The sequence below is a fragment of the Scomber japonicus genome, chromosome 23 (assembly GCF_027409825.1).
Source record: "Scomber japonicus isolate fScoJap1 chromosome 23, fScoJap1.pri, whole genome shotgun sequence".
Lineage (NCBI taxonomy): Eukaryota > Metazoa > Chordata > Actinopteri > Scombriformes > Scombridae > Scomber > Scomber japonicus.
The window spans coordinates 5,040,008-5,058,789 of NC_070600.1; the positions used below are offsets into that span (position 1 = coordinate 5,040,008).

At 38.8% G+C, this 18,782-nt stretch overlaps 2 protein-coding genes across 3 annotated transcripts in view; one reads left to right on the forward strand and one right to left on the reverse strand.

Annotated features, from left to right (window-relative positions):
* slc41a2b (solute carrier family 41 member 2b) overlaps window positions 1–17,755 on the forward strand; it is a 43,729-nt gene extending 25,974 nt beyond the window's left edge. For both annotated transcript variants that reach the window (XM_053344096.1, XM_053344095.1), the window contains exon 11: window positions 15,571–17,755. In XM_053344096.1, coding sequence (XP_053200071.1) covers window positions 15,571–15,756 — 186 coding nt within the window. In that variant the 3' untranslated portion in view covers window positions 15,757–17,755. The remainder of the gene's footprint in view (window positions 1–15,570) is intronic.
* Window positions 9,384–10,647, reverse strand: LOC128385244 (beta-microseminoprotein-like). The gene is made up of 4 exons (XM_053344097.1): window positions 10,540–10,647; window positions 10,222–10,303; window positions 9,766–9,877; window positions 9,384–9,662 (listed from the first exon to the last, which is right to left on the reverse strand). The coding sequence occupies exons 1-4, from the start codon at window positions 10,600–10,602 to the stop codon at window positions 9,533–9,535; spliced, it is 387 nt and encodes a 128-aa protein (XP_053200072.1). The 5' UTR covers window positions 10,603–10,647; the 3' UTR covers window positions 9,384–9,532.
* Window positions 17,756–18,782: the final 1,027 nt, after the last annotated feature.

Consider the following 18,782-nt stretch of genomic DNA (forward strand, 5'->3'; position numbering starts at 1 on the left):
ATCATTCACCATAAAAGTATTTAAGTGTAAGTGCCTTTTTTTTTTTTTTTTTTTTCTTAATATAGCAGACATTAATGCTGCTTTACAGAAAGATTTATTGTCAAGATCATTTTACCTCAAAAACAAAAACATTAAGAGAAAGTAGACCCCTGTGCTTTAAATTGTTCAAAGATGAAAATTAATAGTAGGAGTTTTTTAGCTTCTTTAACTGTTTCGGTGTTCCTACCTGCATATTCCACCCTCATCAACCTTGTTTAAGTACATTGCACACTACCTGCCCAGCACCAAACTGTGTACTGTTTATACCAACAATAAGCAGATGAACATAGTGCAGCATTTACAAGCTAAAAAGCTAAATGTTAGGAGTCAGTGGAGACTTTAAAGCTAAAATGAGAGCAAATATCAAAGTTTTGGTCGATGGATGGAAAATGTATCAATATGTAGGCCTGTCAATATAAATGCTGATGCTGCTCTGTGTCTGCTGGATGTTTAAATACAGCACTGTCAGCAGCAGCTTTAATTTTTTTTTGTATTTGAATTATCACCAGTATTCCAGCCATATGTGGTAGAAATTTAACAGACTTTCCAAATAGTGAATGCATATCTCCATACATTACTGTTGATTCATTAAGATAAACAGCTGGTGGTCCGTCATGTGCCATTAAACCACTGCAGAAGAAGAACGCAAATGGACCAAACGGACATGGAAATATGTAATTTCTGTTTCATGTGTTAATTTGAAGAACATTACAGTTTCTTCATCGCACCATACAAATCTGATGTTTTCAGTGGAAATGTTTTTCCATTGCGCCTCATTACATTTAGTTTTGAAAAAAATGAACAAATTAAAAAATGTGCACAATAACAGGTGGATGGAAACGCTTTTACTCCCTAATGACTCTCAGGTAGCCTTCTACACACCAGATTGTCATTATCAACTACAATCATTTAATATTATAAATGGGACTGTTCAATAATTAAGGCTTTCAAATTATATTCCAGAGCAGGAACTTAAAAGAAAATAGATGTTTTTGTGCTAATGTATAACACAGGATCACCCCACACCATCTGTCACTGAAATCCAAACAAGTCTGCACTGTGAACTCTCATTTTTTTAGCATCTGTAAAAGCTCATCATACCTGAACTGTTTCCATTATTATTCAGAAGAAGAAATGGTTGTCTTGTTTCTTGTCAGCGAGAATTGGAATAGGTGTTGTTTCACTCTTAACACTTGCAGTGAAAGGAGGAGAAGCAGGTGTGTGTGTATCCTGTGAATTCCTCGAGCGTTGTGGTTTCGGGCGATGCCTGGAGGAATCTGACTTTTGTGTGTGTTTTTTTTGTTGTTTTGGCAGCGGTTAACATAATTATGAAGGATCGACTCGAATTCTGAATGACTGCTTTTACTTTTCAGGCACACTGCGATCTGTCTTAATGTCTGGAATTTGAAGAATTTAGGCGGCGTGTTTGTGTGTGTCTGTGTGTGTTTGTGTGTGTGTACGCGCTGGACGCTTGCTTTTGCTCTAAGGCTTTTTAAGGCCCCCCCTAAATCTTTAATGCAGACATGGAACATTAGGATGTAATCCTGGCCACTGAGGAGTTGGAGACTTTCCAAATCAATTAAGTCTGTAGTCAGTAGAGCTGCTTTAAGGGCGCTTCAGTCCCTGATAGAACATCAAATGGCAGAGAGAGGCCTTTGGGGTTGCAGGGTTGGAAAGAATGTACATCCAGCCTCTTTCACATCTTAGTATCCACAGTCACCAAAGAGAGAATGCTGATCAGTTTATTGATCCGACTTTAAAAACTTTAAACACCCCCTCCAGACATGTTTTAAGATGTATGTAAAATACTCTAATTTGAGTAATAAACTGTGTCTGATGTAGTTTTACCACCAAAAAAGTTAAATTATCTTGTTACGATCCTTAAAATGACATCTCCTCCTTCTCCCTCATTAAAAATCCAGACTCTATGAATATGCAAATGTTTGGATACAAGTTGTCTCAGCCTTCACTGTAAAGTTCATTCTCAATGTTTGTTCTCTGTAGGCTTCAAGTTTCCAGTTTGTGGAAGTTGAATACTGAGAGAATTGGTTACTAGAATATTTGTGATGTCATAAATCCTGCTCACAGGCCCCGCCCCTTTAAAATCAGATTATTAACGAGCTCAGAGAAACTTTCTACTTTCAGCAGATGAATGTGACAATAAAACTCTTGCACATACATCATACTGCAAACATTCAACTGCAAGAACGAGAAGAAAAACATTTGAGGATATTTTTTGGGGGGGGGGCTTTAAACACAACTTTACTCTTTGATTTTGAAATGTTGCAACAGGGTTTACAAAGTGGGTCAAGCCAAAAGGCAGATAAGCCACCGCTCATCAGAATAATTCATGAACTTCATTGTTGTTATTGTTGATGGGTTTCTGAGATGAGATAACTTTGCCTGAACTCTCCTTTGTAGTTATTTTGTCTGCACAGCTTCACAAGCAGCAAGGTTATTATAGAGCGCTTGTTCAGTGAAGCGTAGCGCAGAAATTACTCATAAAAATTAGTGCTTCATCTACTTTGCCATCATTTCATTACTGTACACGCAGACAGAAAAAAGCAGACGCTAATGATTAGGCTGAATGATGCACATAATATGCAATGTTCAATACTAATTGTGGGGTTTAGATTTTTGTTCTCGTGCCACATTAACTCTGAGGCTCATTTAAAAACCACTGTGAGATGCTAGGTGTGTGTTATTAAAAAGGAAAATACAACTGGGTTTAATGTTGTTTTCTCTACTGCCCTGTAGGAGAAGACACACGCTGAGAGTAGCTGCTCCTAGCATGAATAAAAAGCATCAAAACACTAATAAAAACTGGTCAAACCAATGCCGTAATCCACTTATTATACAGATTATAAAAACACTTGCTTCTATCTCAGTCCAGCACATCTGCATTTCAGCCTTGTGTGCTGCTTTTTTTTTTTTTTTTTTTTTTTGTCCGTGGATCAGTTTCACCCTAATTAGTTGGGTAAAGAGCTACAGGCTCTTGTTGCAGTTTGTTCAGACTTAAGCCTTTCAAGCACAAATCACGGCGAGCTTCTCCTCATGGTTCAGGTTGAAAGGAAAGACCGGCTGGAATTCAGGGGGCGTCCTATATAGACAATCTGTCACCAGGGAGGGAACCAACAAAACTGCACAGCTATTGCACTCTGCAGTTCAGGGCCGGGCCAGAGTGCAAGGCTCTTAACTGATGTCTTTATCTCTCTCTAAAAAAACAAATGCGTGGGTGTTTGAGGATCTGGAGAAGGGTATAATTGTTGCAGCGGCTGCACCTTCAGCGAGTCTCTCTCTCTTTCTCAACCTATACTTCAACCCAGGCACTAATGACGGTAATAAAAAATCCTGCCACTCTCATCCAAACCCGCCTGACAGTAAACTCAAATGAACTCATAAGCTCAACATTTTAAGGGTGTTAAATGAGAGTAAGGAACGGTCTGCCTCTCTAACATTTATTTAAATCTTTTTTTTTTTTTTATCCGTAATTGGGATAGATTGTTTTGACGCTCAGGAAGATATAAATCAGAGAAGTTAAGAGTCTTGTATGTGGTAGACTGCAGCATTAGTTAAGAGTGTCAGTGTCAGAGTGTCCTCAAAAGACCCCAGTTCTCTGTATCTATGCAGATGTGATTCATTTAGTATCCTGAACTAAAGAAATAAATGTTAAATTCTCATTTGACAGTTTAAATATCCAATTACTGGAAACTCTAACACAGATTCAATATATCTGTATATTTTCAGAGCTTAGAATATGGTTCTTATAATTTCTTTCTCTCGACATGGAGCGAGACGTAATTTGGTAAAAAAAAAAAAAAAGTAACATGGTGGAATTTGATAATGTCCTTCAGTTAAACTAAAAAGTACTGTAACTGTCTACTCCTTTTTAATAGAAGCGATAAGCAGAAATTGCACACGCGGCGGTTTGATAATGTTCTATTTAAAGTGAAAGCCATAGAAAATTAGGGGAGAAATTGAAACATTATTGCAGAATGGCTCGACTTATTGTGATATCTCCACCAACCTCACAATACAGTCACTGAGCAGAAAAGAGGAAGGAGAATATAGTTAAATTGACTGGAATTCTTCTTCATATTTTGGCATGCAGTGGTGGATGGTTTTACATGAATCCACAGGGAATAAAAATACCAAAGAGTAGAAACATAACTTGAACAATACACAAAACGTGATTTTAAAAATACTGCTTTTTTCAGCACATTGTAAAAAATATGAGGGAGGGGGAAAAATAGAATAAAGCAACATGGTGCAAGAAGCCATGGAGGTGTCAGAGAAAACTCAGGGGGAGAGAACGAAGTTTGACAGTTAAAGAGTCAAGAAACTCAACTGTGAAAAGGTTACTTAAAGTGCAGTAGCGATGAATATGCATGACTTATGCTAATGGAACATTTATGGGAATCATGATACTTTGACATTTAATAGCACTGAGGCTAAAAGTGATGAGGTCAGTACATGGTCAGATACAAACCACAACGGTAACTATAAAGGAATTTTTAACAAAAGGGTGAACACCTCTTGCTCCAAAGCCCCAAATCTCATTATTTCAGGTAAGACTGGGTATCAGATGTTATCAGCGTTATCTTGACAGATCGGGAATCCAGCACATCTAAGCTGTGAGAAAGTAGCTTGATCTCTTATCTGTCAGCTGAGCTTTTGGCCCTCAAACAGCTCAGCTACGCTCAAGAAGTAAGGCACAATTTAACACAAGGCTTTCTTAAGGTTAGACAAAAATATTCTACCACTAATTGTATGATAATGTTAAGATCCGAACATGCTTCTTGACAAAGTAGTACATTTCCCATTTTCCCATTTTCACAATGTATCACCATGTAAAATGTAGATACATTCACTGATGGAAACTCAGGACTGTGTTCATTCCCAACTGTTTTTCTAGTTTGAAAGACTGATTGTGTTGAATGGAGACCAGAGGCAATATGTACGGCAAGACAAATTTGTACAAACCGCCTCTTTTAGAGCCGCTCAGTGGCAAACAGACTGTGGCTGTGTTGAACAACTTGGTGTGAAATCAGTGCGGGATCCTGCTGGAAAAACTATTTCAGTAAATTTAAAAAAAAAACAAAAAAACAATTTCACTGCCTCATACTTTTTCAAAACATTTTTCTTGACCTTAACTTGACAGCTGTGAGACTTGACTCCCTTGACTTGAAGCATGAAGGTAAAAACATTTAAGTGTCAGTCTTTGACCTGATAAAGCAGGTGGTACTTCACATGGCCACACAGCTTAAATATTTAATTATAGGAGCTATGACGTTAAATGGACTTTGTGTAGGCTTAAAAACAGTTGACCGTGTTAATATGACGATTGTGCAAGGTCCATCCAATGAGAAAGAAGAAAGAACACAAGATGTGGTGAAGAACTATGGAAAAAGAAGTAAGTAAGTAAGTAAGTAAGAGGACTTTGAGTTATGAAAAGAAAATGTTTGGGTTTTTTAGTCAGCAGTCAGCAACTTGAAAGACCTGCATCTTGACTTATGAAGACTTGTGACTTGGACTTGCAGTGAAGAACCACTGCACTTCGAAAGACTTCAAACTTGATGTGGACTTCTCTCAAATAGCTCTTGAACTTGCTAAACCACCGTCACTTCCCCATACCCTCAGACTTCCCTATAAGGCCCAGCGTCAGCACAAGTTGAGACCGATGAGTAGATTGAATCCCTTATCAAGCCTGGAAAAATGCCTTGTGACATCATCCGAGAGGTTAAGCTCAAGGCCCTGAACTCGTTTCTGGTGCATATGACGTCCCGCTGCCGGAGAGTTACATGCATGAAATCCTATCAGCAGATTTACCTTCTTTAAATCCTTGTAGACCAGACACATAAAAAGAGACCACTCCAGTATAAATGCAAGATTGATCGGATGTGTGCAAAAATGTAGTTTGCCAAGGTGACTGTTTATTTTTTTATAATTTAGGTGATCCAGGAGTGACAACAGATGGTGCGGGAGATGAAACACTTATAAAACTTGACAAGGCATATATTGACAGTAAAAGAGATGCTTGAGAGGGAGGTAGCAGCAGAACAGAACTGTTGATGGATAACTAAAGGGTCAAAGCAAGAACTCAAGAGTTTCAAAATAGCTCCATCCTCTCGCCTGTCTCAGTGCTTCCTCTGTAAAAACAGGAGAGGATGCTCAGTACGGCTGTATGATGACCTCGACAGGCTGTAGCAGTTTGATGTTCAAGTAATTCTGGACTTTAATGCATTCAAACTCGTTTTGGCAGACAATTGGCATGGCAATGAGGCATGCAGGCACCAGGAAAGAACATCCAAATAGCTCAGGAGCGACACCGGAGAACATATTGTCATTTGGCAGCTTTTACTTTGAGGCTGAAGAGGTTGGAGGGACTCGAAGGGATTTAATAACAGCCAGCTTCACTAACCAGGACACAGTACACTGAATGTGAAGTATGGCAATTGGATGAGCTAATAAATGTCAGTAGGTATCATTTGGGACTTCTCAAACCTACGAGGTAAAGTAGGGGTCTTTTTCTTTTTCTATCACTGTTAAACTCAGCCCTCTCCACACCTGCTGTAACAACAGTAAAGGTTAAGACTATAAGGTTTCCAGTGCCACGCATTTGCAGTTGCATTTACATTTAAAAAGCTATTTAAGAGTAAAAAAAAAAAAAGATTGCTTGTTTGTGTGGATGCCTGATGAAAGTCAGTGAAAGAAATGTCTCCACAATCAATCTACCGCTGATAGTGTGCAACCTTTTCTTTCACATGATTGCATTTTCTGATGCACCTGTCCACCAGGTGTAGATTAAATAACACTAAGTTTGTGCCTAAAGAGAAATCTGCAATTACAAGGAAACTGGTAAATCCATTGAGTTCTCTTAAATCACTTATATGAGCCACTTAGGAGCAAATAATTTTAAGTATTTGCACAAGTGGTTGTTGTATAAGGCCCACTGTTTACATATTCCATGTCCTTAGAACCAATTTCTTCTCTCTAAAAGGCATCATTTTAAAGTGAAGCACTTCATATTATGTATATTCAAGAGATCCCTAAGCATAATTTTGTTCAGGTCATACACTAGATGAGTTCTTCCACAATATTGGATCAGTGATGTGAAATGGCTTGTAATGGTCTGCAGATCAAGCATTACTTTAGTAGAGCACAGCTAAATCCAATGTTTGCCCAGATGATCCGTAATTGAAGTGTTTTAAAGTAGTTATTAGGGTGACATTAAGTGAGGCACTGAGTGTGTTTTTTCAGGCAGGATTTGCAGATTCCTATGAAATCAGGATTGAGAGTTGTGTATACTTGCGTAGTTTAGTGGAGCATAGATGCAGACGGGGCTCTGAGAAGTAAATCTCAGCAAACAGAGGAGAAACTTAGTGTCCCTCATAGACAACAGCTTAAAACAGGGATCGTATTTGAGTCAATGCACAAATGTGTCACACTGACAAAAACAAATACGTAATATATGACATTCATATCACATTCCTGATAGATTACTTTTTAAAGAGTACAACATTCAAGTGTTTATATTAGAACCATTGAGTTGGATAATGAAATGACTTTTTAAAGTATCAGAATTCTGAAGTTTAGTACTTTTAAGAACCACCATGGAGTGTTGTGGTGTCTAACTTCAAACGAATACAAGGCAGCCTTTCTAGATCTTATTTCATTGTCTCAACAATTACTGAAGCAACACCCTTATGATTTTTTGAAATGCAGTAAGACCTTTGGTGTGGACGCCTACTAACAAGTAATATCTAGTTAATTATCGGAATGACTATCAGATACTTCCCGAGTTGTCACCAGCTAGCTTTAGCACCTGAAGTAACATTTACACAACGGTGGAAACGGAAGACAAACGTATAGACCTTGGTATCTGTCGGTCGTTCAGTCAGCCACTTGGTCCAACTCTTTGGTTCAGACTGAATTATCTCAACAGCTGTTGGAGGGATTGCCTTGAAATCTTCACCAGACATTCATGGTTCCCCGATGAATCTTATTGACTTTATTGACTGCTGACCTTTCCTTTAGTGCTACCAGCATGTCAAAATGTTCACTCTTCACATCCAGTGAAACAACATTTTGTACAGACATCGATAGTGTTGCGACAATGTACCCTACTGACTCTGGGGATCCTCTTTTCCTGTAGCACCACAACAACCTTCACAGATGAAGTCAGCAAGCCCTTAACAAAAAGAGAATACAGAGTACATCATAATTTAGGCGCGCGTGCGTTTGAGTGTCGGAGGGGAGCATTTGGAGATATGCGGAAGACTCCCGTATCCCACCGGGACAGCGGGATAAATATACATCGCTGTTCTGTATAACATATAATAATTTGTATCCGGTGAGATTTATCACTTCTCGGCGTGAGAAATGTCAGGTGTAGCGTGTGAACATGAGAGCAGCTTGAAATGCATGTGTCTCACGACCAATGACGTGCCAATGACTTGAGAGCTCTGAAATGTATTTGGTATCCATGGCAACCATAGACTTGTCTGTCAAGATCTGATTTCCATCATGTAACAAACTGAAAGTTGTAAATTCAGATATTTTCAGGTTGTATGCATTTACTTACTTACTTTACTTATTTATTCCACTGAAAACCCAATATGTTTGCTAATACGGAAGATAAATATTGGAGACAAATGATTCCTAACTGACAAACTGACGCTTGTATGCATTCACTGAGGAAAGATTATGAAAATATAATACAACTTTCGCACCAGAAATGTCTTTAGAACAAACATTAGAGATGAAACCTTTCTAAATTTGCCATTTTCTACTGGCGTGGAAGATGAATGTCCGCCATGTTTTCACGTTGTTATACGTCCAGGGTGCAAATAGCTCAGCTGTGTGGCCGAGGCTATTTGTACCAGGGGTGCAAATAGACACAATTTATCACTAGGTTATCGAAGAAAAGTGCCAGTAAATAATGAATGAATGTATTATTAATCAAAATTTGAGCCTGTCCTCTCAGGAAAAACTATGCTCATTATGTCAGTCGCCAAAAATGACCAATAGTTACATTTGAATGACAGACACCATCTAGTGGTCAAAGTAATTATGACCCAGAGAAGCAGCACAGTTTAAAGACACATTTCCAAATTCAAATTCAGAGGTGAAGACCCCAGGAAGTGCGAGAGTAGAGGCTGAGATAGTATGGTAACAGTAGAACCTGCCTCCTAAACACCCAAATCTTTCAAACCACATGCCTAATGTTTGCTTTCTGTTAAACAATAGATATCTCAAGCCCGAGCTGATCACATCATCAGGATTGTTTTTATAAAATGAATGTTTGAAAACCTCCCCCAGAGCCAAAGAAGACATCATACAACTTTGCAATGGTTTGAGTTTTTCTATTTAAGAGGCATTCTCTTATTTCATGTCCATTTGTTACATTTCAGCAACTCTTGGTCATGCATTTAAACAAAAACTTCATTGCTCTGAGAGTCCAGTAAGGGAGCACATCTGCATTATTTCTCCATTATTTCCCAACTGCAGCATAAATTGGACATTGCACGGAGGGGTCATCCTTCTTGTGCACTATGTATACACATTCTTCCCAGTCAAACACTGACACACAGTCGTCAGGGAAATGTCTGGGGGTGGAATACCTGCAAATACACATAAACATACAGTTAACAATAAAATACGTAGATACAGAAATACTTACTTCTCCATGTAAACACTGTAGTTTTGTGATCTGAAAAAACGTACGCATCGCAACATAAAGAGCAACCACAGTTCCTGCATTCACTGTTTCTCCATGTAGATCCCACAGGATGCCATGTTTTATCAACATAATCCTGACAGTGGGTTGCGGTCTCACCTGTGGATGTAAAGATGTTTTGGTCAGACAAATACAAAACAATAACTGTTACATTATTATAGTTACATGAATAGGAGTTACATTGTCTTTTTTCAGTAGTCTTTTTTCTTTCTTTCTTCTCAAACAAACAAAAAAATAAAAAGGAGTTTGCAGTCCAGCAACAAGGTACAACTCAAGCCAGACCTCCAACACCCAAGATAAATTTCTCCCTAGGGAGACCAATAAAGTAACCTAACCTAACCTAACAAAAACACAACACCCTAGGAAGTGTGTCTGTGTGTGTCTGTGTGTGTCTGTGTGTGTCTGTGTGTGTCTGTGTGTCTGTGTGTGTGTGTGTCTTTTACCTAACTCAGGATTCATGTAATAGCAGGCAGCATCTGACAGTGAAGGCAGAGAACATAGCAGCAAAGCCAGAGCCAAGTATTTCTACATAGAGAAAAAGAAAGAAAGTTTTCCATTTTCTATTTTAACAGTGTATTATATTTCTGAAACACAGATGAATCATTCTGTAACAATAAAAAAAAAACTATATGATTATGCAATCATTATCACTTTCAGTAGAATCACATTTTATAGCCACGCTTCACCATCATAATTTATAAACTTTATTCTTTCAAGACAATCAACAAAAACTGTAACCAAAATATCTTAATAAAACTTACCATGGTTGCAGTAAGACTTGTCAGATTTGAAAGTGTGAAGGTAAGAGGTTGAAAATAATGCATGTGGTCAATGAAGGACTCTGTCTTTTTAAACAGTGTGTCAGCAGGGACCTTTGGAACAAAATAAAGTGTGTGTGTGTGTGTGTGTGTGTGTGTGTGTGTGTGTGTTTAGGGTAAGAGGTGAATCAAGAATCAACTAAACTTTATTTTCCTCCCAGAAAGGGAGGGGTCGTAACAATAGCTCACATAGAGATACAATACAAAGAACAAAAGGTGCACATAAAAAGACAAAATTATACTTGCATTAAACAAACTGTTCAATGTATTTTTTTCAAATAGAAAAACCAAGCCAAACCAATTACACCAGTTACATACACATTACCAAAGATAAACATGTACAAGATTCTTTTTATTTTCATTTGAAAGGCAGAGCTATGGGTAGCACCATGGTCCCAAACTACACTTCCTTATACGTTGCATACTTTGAAGAGTTTCTGTTGAATTCTTCACATAATCTTTTTTTCATGACATAGTTCTTTGGTGAAGCTGCATTTATGATATTGCTCTTTTGGTCTGGTACTATAAAAGAATTATTGGATTTCACTTTTTCAAAATGTCATCATCTTAAATTTGCAGTTAATTGTGATTACTCACAAATCAAATTTCTGGATATTTTTAACAAAGAACAAGACAAATTGGCAACAGATCTTTATAGGAAACTGACAGACAAAAGCATAACATTACATTACAAGAGTTTCCATCCCAGCCCTCAAAAAAAAGGTCTTCCAATGACTCAATTTAATAGAATACACCACATTTCAGGCTCAGATGAGTCTTACAATAAACATAGTGGTGACATGATGGAAAGATTTAGGGATAGGCAGTAAGTAAAGGCTGGATCCAGAATGCTGTTGAGAGATTTAAGAATGTCAGCCAAGGTGAATGTCTCATCAAGGGAAGGATTGATTTGGATAGGGGAAGCGCCCTTTGTATTATACAGTACTCTTCTGGGAAAGGATTTTCAAGAGATCGTCCAGCAACATTGCCATATTTTGAAATCTGATTCTAATCTTAAATCAGTCTTTTAGGATTCCCCATGCATTGTTCACAAACATGCTCTGGACATTTGTGATCTCATAGCCAGAGCTGACCTTCCAACAGAACGTCCTACTCAATTCTTATCAGCTAATCCAGATGGTAACTAGTATATGCACAATCTAATTTCACTTTCAAATGTCACACATTTGTTTATCTGCATTCCAGTAAAAAACTGATATCAAGGATATCATGACATGTAACACAGAATAACATCTACATGATCAAATGCACCTGTGGCTTTGCTTACATAGGAAACCAACATGATGTCTTAAGTCCCGTGATTCTCACCCGTACAAACAGTCAAACAAACCCTGTGGCTATGCATTTTTATTCATTCAAACACAACATATCCACACTGAGATACACTGAGATTAAACCCATAAAACCCTAGAAGGTGAAGGGACATCAACAACATCCTTTTGAAAAGAGAGGCATTTTCTATTTTTACCCTTAATACTCTGTCACCCAAGGGCTTAAATGTTGGTATTGATCTTAAACCTTAGTAGTTATTGTTGTAAAAAACAACACATTGTTTCTAAGTATGATTGACAGATCTTATTTGACATTTTTTAGATATCTTAACGAATATGATTGTCTCTGTCAAAACATATCTGTTGATGCAACCTCCCTTTTCATTCTTATTATCTTCCTTTTTGTTTGTGTCGCCTTTCCCATTATAGATACCATACTCTGAATGATTTATGTGATTTACGATAAACATTTTTTAAACATTTTTCATAGAAGCCTCAGACAGCTTTTGATTGGTCCAGCTCGAGAGTAGATTGGCTCAATCATGCGGATCACGATCACCTCTGTGATGAATGTGTGTGTCTATATATAGCTGGTTCTGCTTGTGATGGTGCTTTGACAAGGCCAGATGAAGTTCTGTTAGATTAAGACACTGCTTAATTAAAGTTGCTAGGAGCTTGTAGAACAGTGTGCCTGATAGAAGAATTATTGTCCAGCACCTGTAGAAGTTTTGTTTTTTTTTTTCTTGGATTTTTATTTTGTGGCATTTTGCCTTTATTAGACAGTAGCTGGCATAGAAGCCGACAGTAAACAGGGAGAGAGAGGGGAATAACTTGCAGTAAAGGTCCCTTGCTGGAGTCGAACCCAAAAATAAATCTGATGATCCTCTTATCATCTAGCGATCTAGTGGGTCAAAATGTATGTCCAAATACCTTTTCAATGCCTGTAGCATGTTACCTTTTAGATTTTAGCATGTAGCTCAAAGCCTCACAGAGCCTCTCCTGTTGGGGGCAAGTCAAGTCTGAAGTTGTTCGAGAAAAGATGTGAAGTGTAGAAGCTTCTTCTCCGCCACCACTCAGACTTTGATTAAGGAGGCAGATACAGAGACTGAAAAAAGGCCGTCTGCATGATGGATCAGCACTCATATTTGTCTCTTTCATTTTTGAAATTGGATGTATCTGAATCCTTGAAAAACTGACAGCCTAAAACTCTGCGCACCAGTCTCTCTTACAGTCACCCTTCCTCCCCCTCCCTGTCTTTGTGTGTCTTTGTGTGTCTGTGTGTGTGTGTGTGTGTGTGTGTGTGTGTGTGTGTCTGTGTGTGTGAAAACAAAGCTAACCATCCTGGATTGGAAGTTGTGTTCCGTAAATGATGGATTGTAGTTGACAGTTTAGAAGCGAGTGACGCTACGAAAAGCAGCAATCGCAACAACTGAGAGGATGTCCAACTGTGCCACCCTGTCATCACGAATAAAAGACAGAGCCGTGACACCCTCGCCTGTGAAGAGTCGGTTTTGAAAGCTTGTTGTTCGTCTTAGAGAGGCTTTCATCTCGCCACGACAGAACATTATTGGATAGGAGCGCAGGAAGCCATGTTGTTTACCACTATTACACATTCCCATCACAAAACATTTCCCCACATTCAAGGACGAGCGGTGCTGTTGACAGGTTATCAGAACTCATACACTAGTGTTTTTGTTCTCTACTTTTTATAAGCAAAAAGATATATTATCATGATCAATTCTCCTCTAACTGCTGATACCATCATCTCTGCTTGTAATCTTAGCATGTCAGTATCTTTTCATGAGTGCAATACTTTTTTGTTTTTATAATGTTTGCGCTGACAACTGTGGACAGCTCATTTCCCCTTAAATTATAGACTCATGCTTATCTTTTAATAGACTTCTCTTTTTTTTTTCTTCTCCTCAGCACCGTTCCCTCCATGCGTGGAAACTTGAATTATGAATAACACTCACTTGTCTCGTCTCTCGGTCTGCTGCTCTGTCCATTACTCCTCCTCCTCTCCTCTGTTCTCCTTACAGTTTAAGTGTTTATGCCATTCTGCAAGCCATTTTGAAGCAATTATTCCTTTCAGCCTTGATAACACAAGCTGTTTTTTTTTCTTCTTCTTCTTGCTTTACTCAGACTTTCTCTTGTCTTCCTCTTTTCTCTTGCCACGTTACTCTTTGCCATGAAAAACAGAAAAAAGGTACCCCAGATCAAATGAAAAGAAAGAAGAAAAGAGAAAATAAGTAGGGAGTAGGAGTCAATAAATGTAGTTACAGTTAGGAGTTGCCAGATTCAGGCCCAGTCAACTCTACAACATACTAGTAAAATTAGTAAATTAATGTAATCCTAATGATTGAGTAACAAAGAAGAGATCACTAAAGTCATTAGGGTACATCATCCAGTATGTCTGGACAACATTTTGCACTGGTTCACCTATTAGACATTGAGATATTTCACTGCAGAACTGAAAACATTAACTTGAAAGATGAAAAGTTGGGGGATCACCAGTCATATCTGTACCAAATCTTCCGGCAAGCCATCCAATAGCTGTTGAGATATTTCAGCCTGGACAAAAGTGGTGGACCGACTGACAGATGGAAAATAGAGTGAAAATAACTTTGGCAAACCAAAAGCTTAACCATAATTTTAACGCCATCAAAGATTCTATGACAGCAGGCGCAGTCCGTGTAATTTTACTGGCGTCCAATACAGCCTATAAAAAGGACTAGTGTGTAAGATTTATGAGGATCTATTGGCATACATATGTTTAAAGTAGTGTATGATGACCTGAAAATATGTATTCCTGTTTTTGTTACCATTAGAATGAGCCTTTTATATCTACATAGGGAGCGGGTCCTCTTCAGCAGAGGCCGCCTTATTGCACAACCATGTTTCTACGGTAGCCCAGAACCGACAAACCAAACACCAGCTCTAGAGAGGAACTTTTGTGTTTTTGTGAATTTTCCAGCCACTGTAGGTTCTCCTATACCAGGAATGTCCACACTATTCCATAAAGGGTTCACGTGGCTGCAGGTTTTTATTCCAACCAAGGAGGAGCACACCAGGCTTCAATCATTTAATCAACTGATCTTCAGACAGCTGATTGGTCAGACACACAGTCCTTTATGGAATAGTTTGTACATGTCCGTCCTATATACATTAAGAAGGGGAGGTAGACGAGTGGTGTTGAGTTAGTAGCAATCTTCAACCTCACCACTAGATGCCACTATATCTCACACAGTGGTGCTTTAAATACCAACTGGGTTAATATCAATCAGGCATCTCATTGGTAGAGATCTGCTTTTAACCAAAACCTCCAAGTCTAAATCACTCTCAGACAGTTTCCTATGTTGCTCTAAGGTTTCTACTGAATTCACTAATAAGGTATCAATCGATTGAATTTACCTCATGTGGCAGATTACAGTTGCTTATGATTTTTGAACCAGTACCAGTGTACAGTGGGGGTCTGGAACTTAGAGCACTAATTTTAGATAGGCAGTCCTAAATTTGTAGGTGTTGCCAGAAGTCTGTCTTATTAATACACCGGCTTGTACAGACAGCCAGTATTTGCGATCTCAATATAGACATTTTCCCAATAAATACTGTTTCCACCTGTATTAAATTTGCAGTATCTTCATATCAGTCACAATCTAATCCTTCTCTCTCTCTCTTCCAGGTATTGCTGTTGCTGTGTATAGCAGACTGGATGGTGCACTCCATGTGGCGCAGCGGCAAAGACCCGGATAGTTTTTCCATCCCCTACCTGACAGCTCTTGGTGACTTGTTGGGCACCGCCCTACTCGCACTCAGCTTCCACTTCCTGTGGCTCATAGGCGACCAGGACAGCGACGTGGGCGACTGAAGCGGTCTTTAACGCTGTCTGCCATCCAGTTTCTCACGCCCTTTAGCCTTGTGGGAATGTGGGTGCTTTCTGTCTCTAGCCAGCACATTCCTCCACCTCTCTAACTGGATAAAACTTCATTTAAGCCACATGATGGTTCGGAAAACTCTGACTATTTTCTTCCCTGACTTTTTTTTATACTCTACAAAGGACACTGTATTCCACAAATTTAGACTGTTTTCAGTAGAGACTTTTTGATCTGCGTCGTTTGCACCAAAGCACTTGCATATTGTCTTGCTGGTCTTGTTCAAGGGAAGCAGGAAAACACCAGCCACCACCCACAATGCTGAGGAATCCTTGCTTTTGGCAGGTCGGTCAACTCTGCCAGCCAAGCATCAGTCGGAGGTCCTCTACTTAACAGAAATCTCTCTGGCTGTTTTTTTTTTTTTTTTTTTGGGATTTACCACCCAACGTGATACAAAATGTATTACCTGCCCTGTGTATTACCACTGTGCATCAGTGGAGAGACTCAGAGACAGTTTGGGGTGGAGGCCGTGAAGAGGGGAGTGTGTTGCTGTTTTGTTCCGGATCAGCTCTTCAACACACACTGACACTTTGCCTTTTTAACAACTCTACCAGCATCAGAGTTTAAAGGGAGTAACAAGAACTTGTTTTGTTGCGATGAAAAGTCAGCGTTTTCATTCTGTTTTGTGTGTCTACCCTTTTTAGGTTTTTGTTGTTTTACAAGTGTCTAAACTCAGTCTGTACAATAGAGTTGTGGTTTTCATATGTCTGAATTTGTCTTTTCCTAAACTGTTAATCCCCGCGAGGTTAAGACTGAAACATTCGTCTTTCCCACGTTTTCCCAACAAACCTACACAAGTGTCACTAGGAGACATCTGCAGTGCATGGTTTTCTTTTACACTTGTACCCACTTGAACATATGTTTTTTCTGCCTCCTACCATGACATCAGGATCTGGTTCAGGTTTTTTTTCCCAACCATTTTGGCTCTGAGGGACCAGAAAACAAATTCAGTCCAGTCATATGGACCAACACTACAACTCTATATTCTACCCTGACGAAAGGCTAATGACTTCATGCCAAGATTTAGTTTGAATTTAGATTTAATCATTACAGGAACATGAATGAGATACAACTGCAAGTGCATTTAAGACCGTCTGAAAAGATTGTCATTTTATAATAAGTCTGCTGGAAACAGCATTTTTAGCCAACTCATGCTGCATGCCAAAATTGGTTGATCTAGAAATAACACGCTTCATTTGAAGTCAGTGACCTATTGTTTAAAAGAATTTTGATGGTCAATCTGCTCCCATTATGTACTGTAGGTGTAGCAACAGACATTGGAATTGATGCACAGAGACATTTACTGTCTGGCTATATTTGCAGCCTCGGCCACCTGATATCTTCTGGAAATTGTTAACCGCACTTCCCTGACACTCGTGTAAAACAAACCATGAATTCCTCTGTATATTTTGACAACCTCCTCAGTTCTCTCTCATTAATTTCCTGTGTTTGTTTGTCCTGTCTTCTATCTTCGGTGGGTGCCTGGTTGTCGCACACACACACAGGAGCAGGAGTGGTGCATCAGTCCAGCATTTAACATTCCATGCTGGATGTTTGCACATTGTTGTTTACATGCTTGCGCAATATTAATCAACAGTTTTCACAGTCTGATTTACATCATCATATCAGTCTAATTTCATAATCAGTGTTAACATCATCGGATGAATTGCTACATTTCTGCTCGATTTTTACTCACTTTTTTCCATAATATGTGTTGTCTTTTATAAGGTCGGAGAAGATTGATCCAGATTAGGCAACCTGATTATTAAATCGATCCCTCTAAGTCTAGGAGGTGTGATATTAAAACTCTTAAATCAAGCCGCCACCTTAATCTGATCATTCAGCAGCATATTGTGTGCATGTGGATGTAGCCGGTGGCTCTCTTCAACTCCAATATGTGCCTCTTGAGATTCACTTGGTAGACAAGGTGTTTTTTTCTCTGTCATGCCATTAATGCAATTTTCTTTCTACTGCATTGTAATACTGTGCAATTATTCCTTTTTGTACTTACTTACTTACAGTTCTAAGACGATGGACTATTGTATTTTATTTAAAAAAAGGTTTCTTTCCAAAATGAGATATCCATCATTTTAATCACTGGCATGAAACTGCTTACAAATATTATGGAGATTGGGATACAAGGTAGATGTATATCCTTTTGGAATTAAATCAGTTTTTTGTTGTTTTTTTTTGCTTTTGTGGCTCATAACGGGCCTAAAATGTCTAAATAAATGCCCTTCCATTGACAAGCGTCTCATTTCTGGTTATTTGTGCTGAAGAGTTTTACTGGCAAGTAGCTTTCCTCTTATCCACATGAGCATACAGCGATCGTCATTACATTACATTCACCGGAGAAGACAGACATCACATGAGCTCTGAATGCAGCAGATGAAAGCTTAAATACTGAGCCAGGGAAGAAAAGCAGGAGCTATGATTGAAATGAACAGTAAAACTCTTCATTCCCCTTCTGTTTGCCTGAAGTAAGCCCTAGATGCAGTATAATCTATGTTCTCCAACGGTCTCCATGACAACACGACCAGGCAATGCTCATCCTCTTCGGTTAACCTCAGCGTTACAAACATGCATTTCTGCACAGATGTCACACTTACGCCCACCTCCAACACATACAGTAGCTCGTGTTGCACTGTAGAAGCTGCTGCTGAGTTGCAGTTCTGTGGTAATGGAGCGCTATTGCAGGATTTTACCACAAAGAACATCAACAAATTAAGTTGTAAAATGTCTGCTCTCACAAATAGGTTGTAATTTTTGTGATTTTGTTAATGAATTTTGGTTGGTTGGTTGTTTTTTTTAATGTGTAAAACAAAAAAGCCAAACCAAATAGAAAAAGCAACAAATTCACCAGAGACATCCAACAGTAGGTTTGAAAATGCCTCAAAAAGTCAGTGACATGATGTGTATTCATCTTGTATGCTCAGCATGAAATTAGCTAAGAAGGGTATCA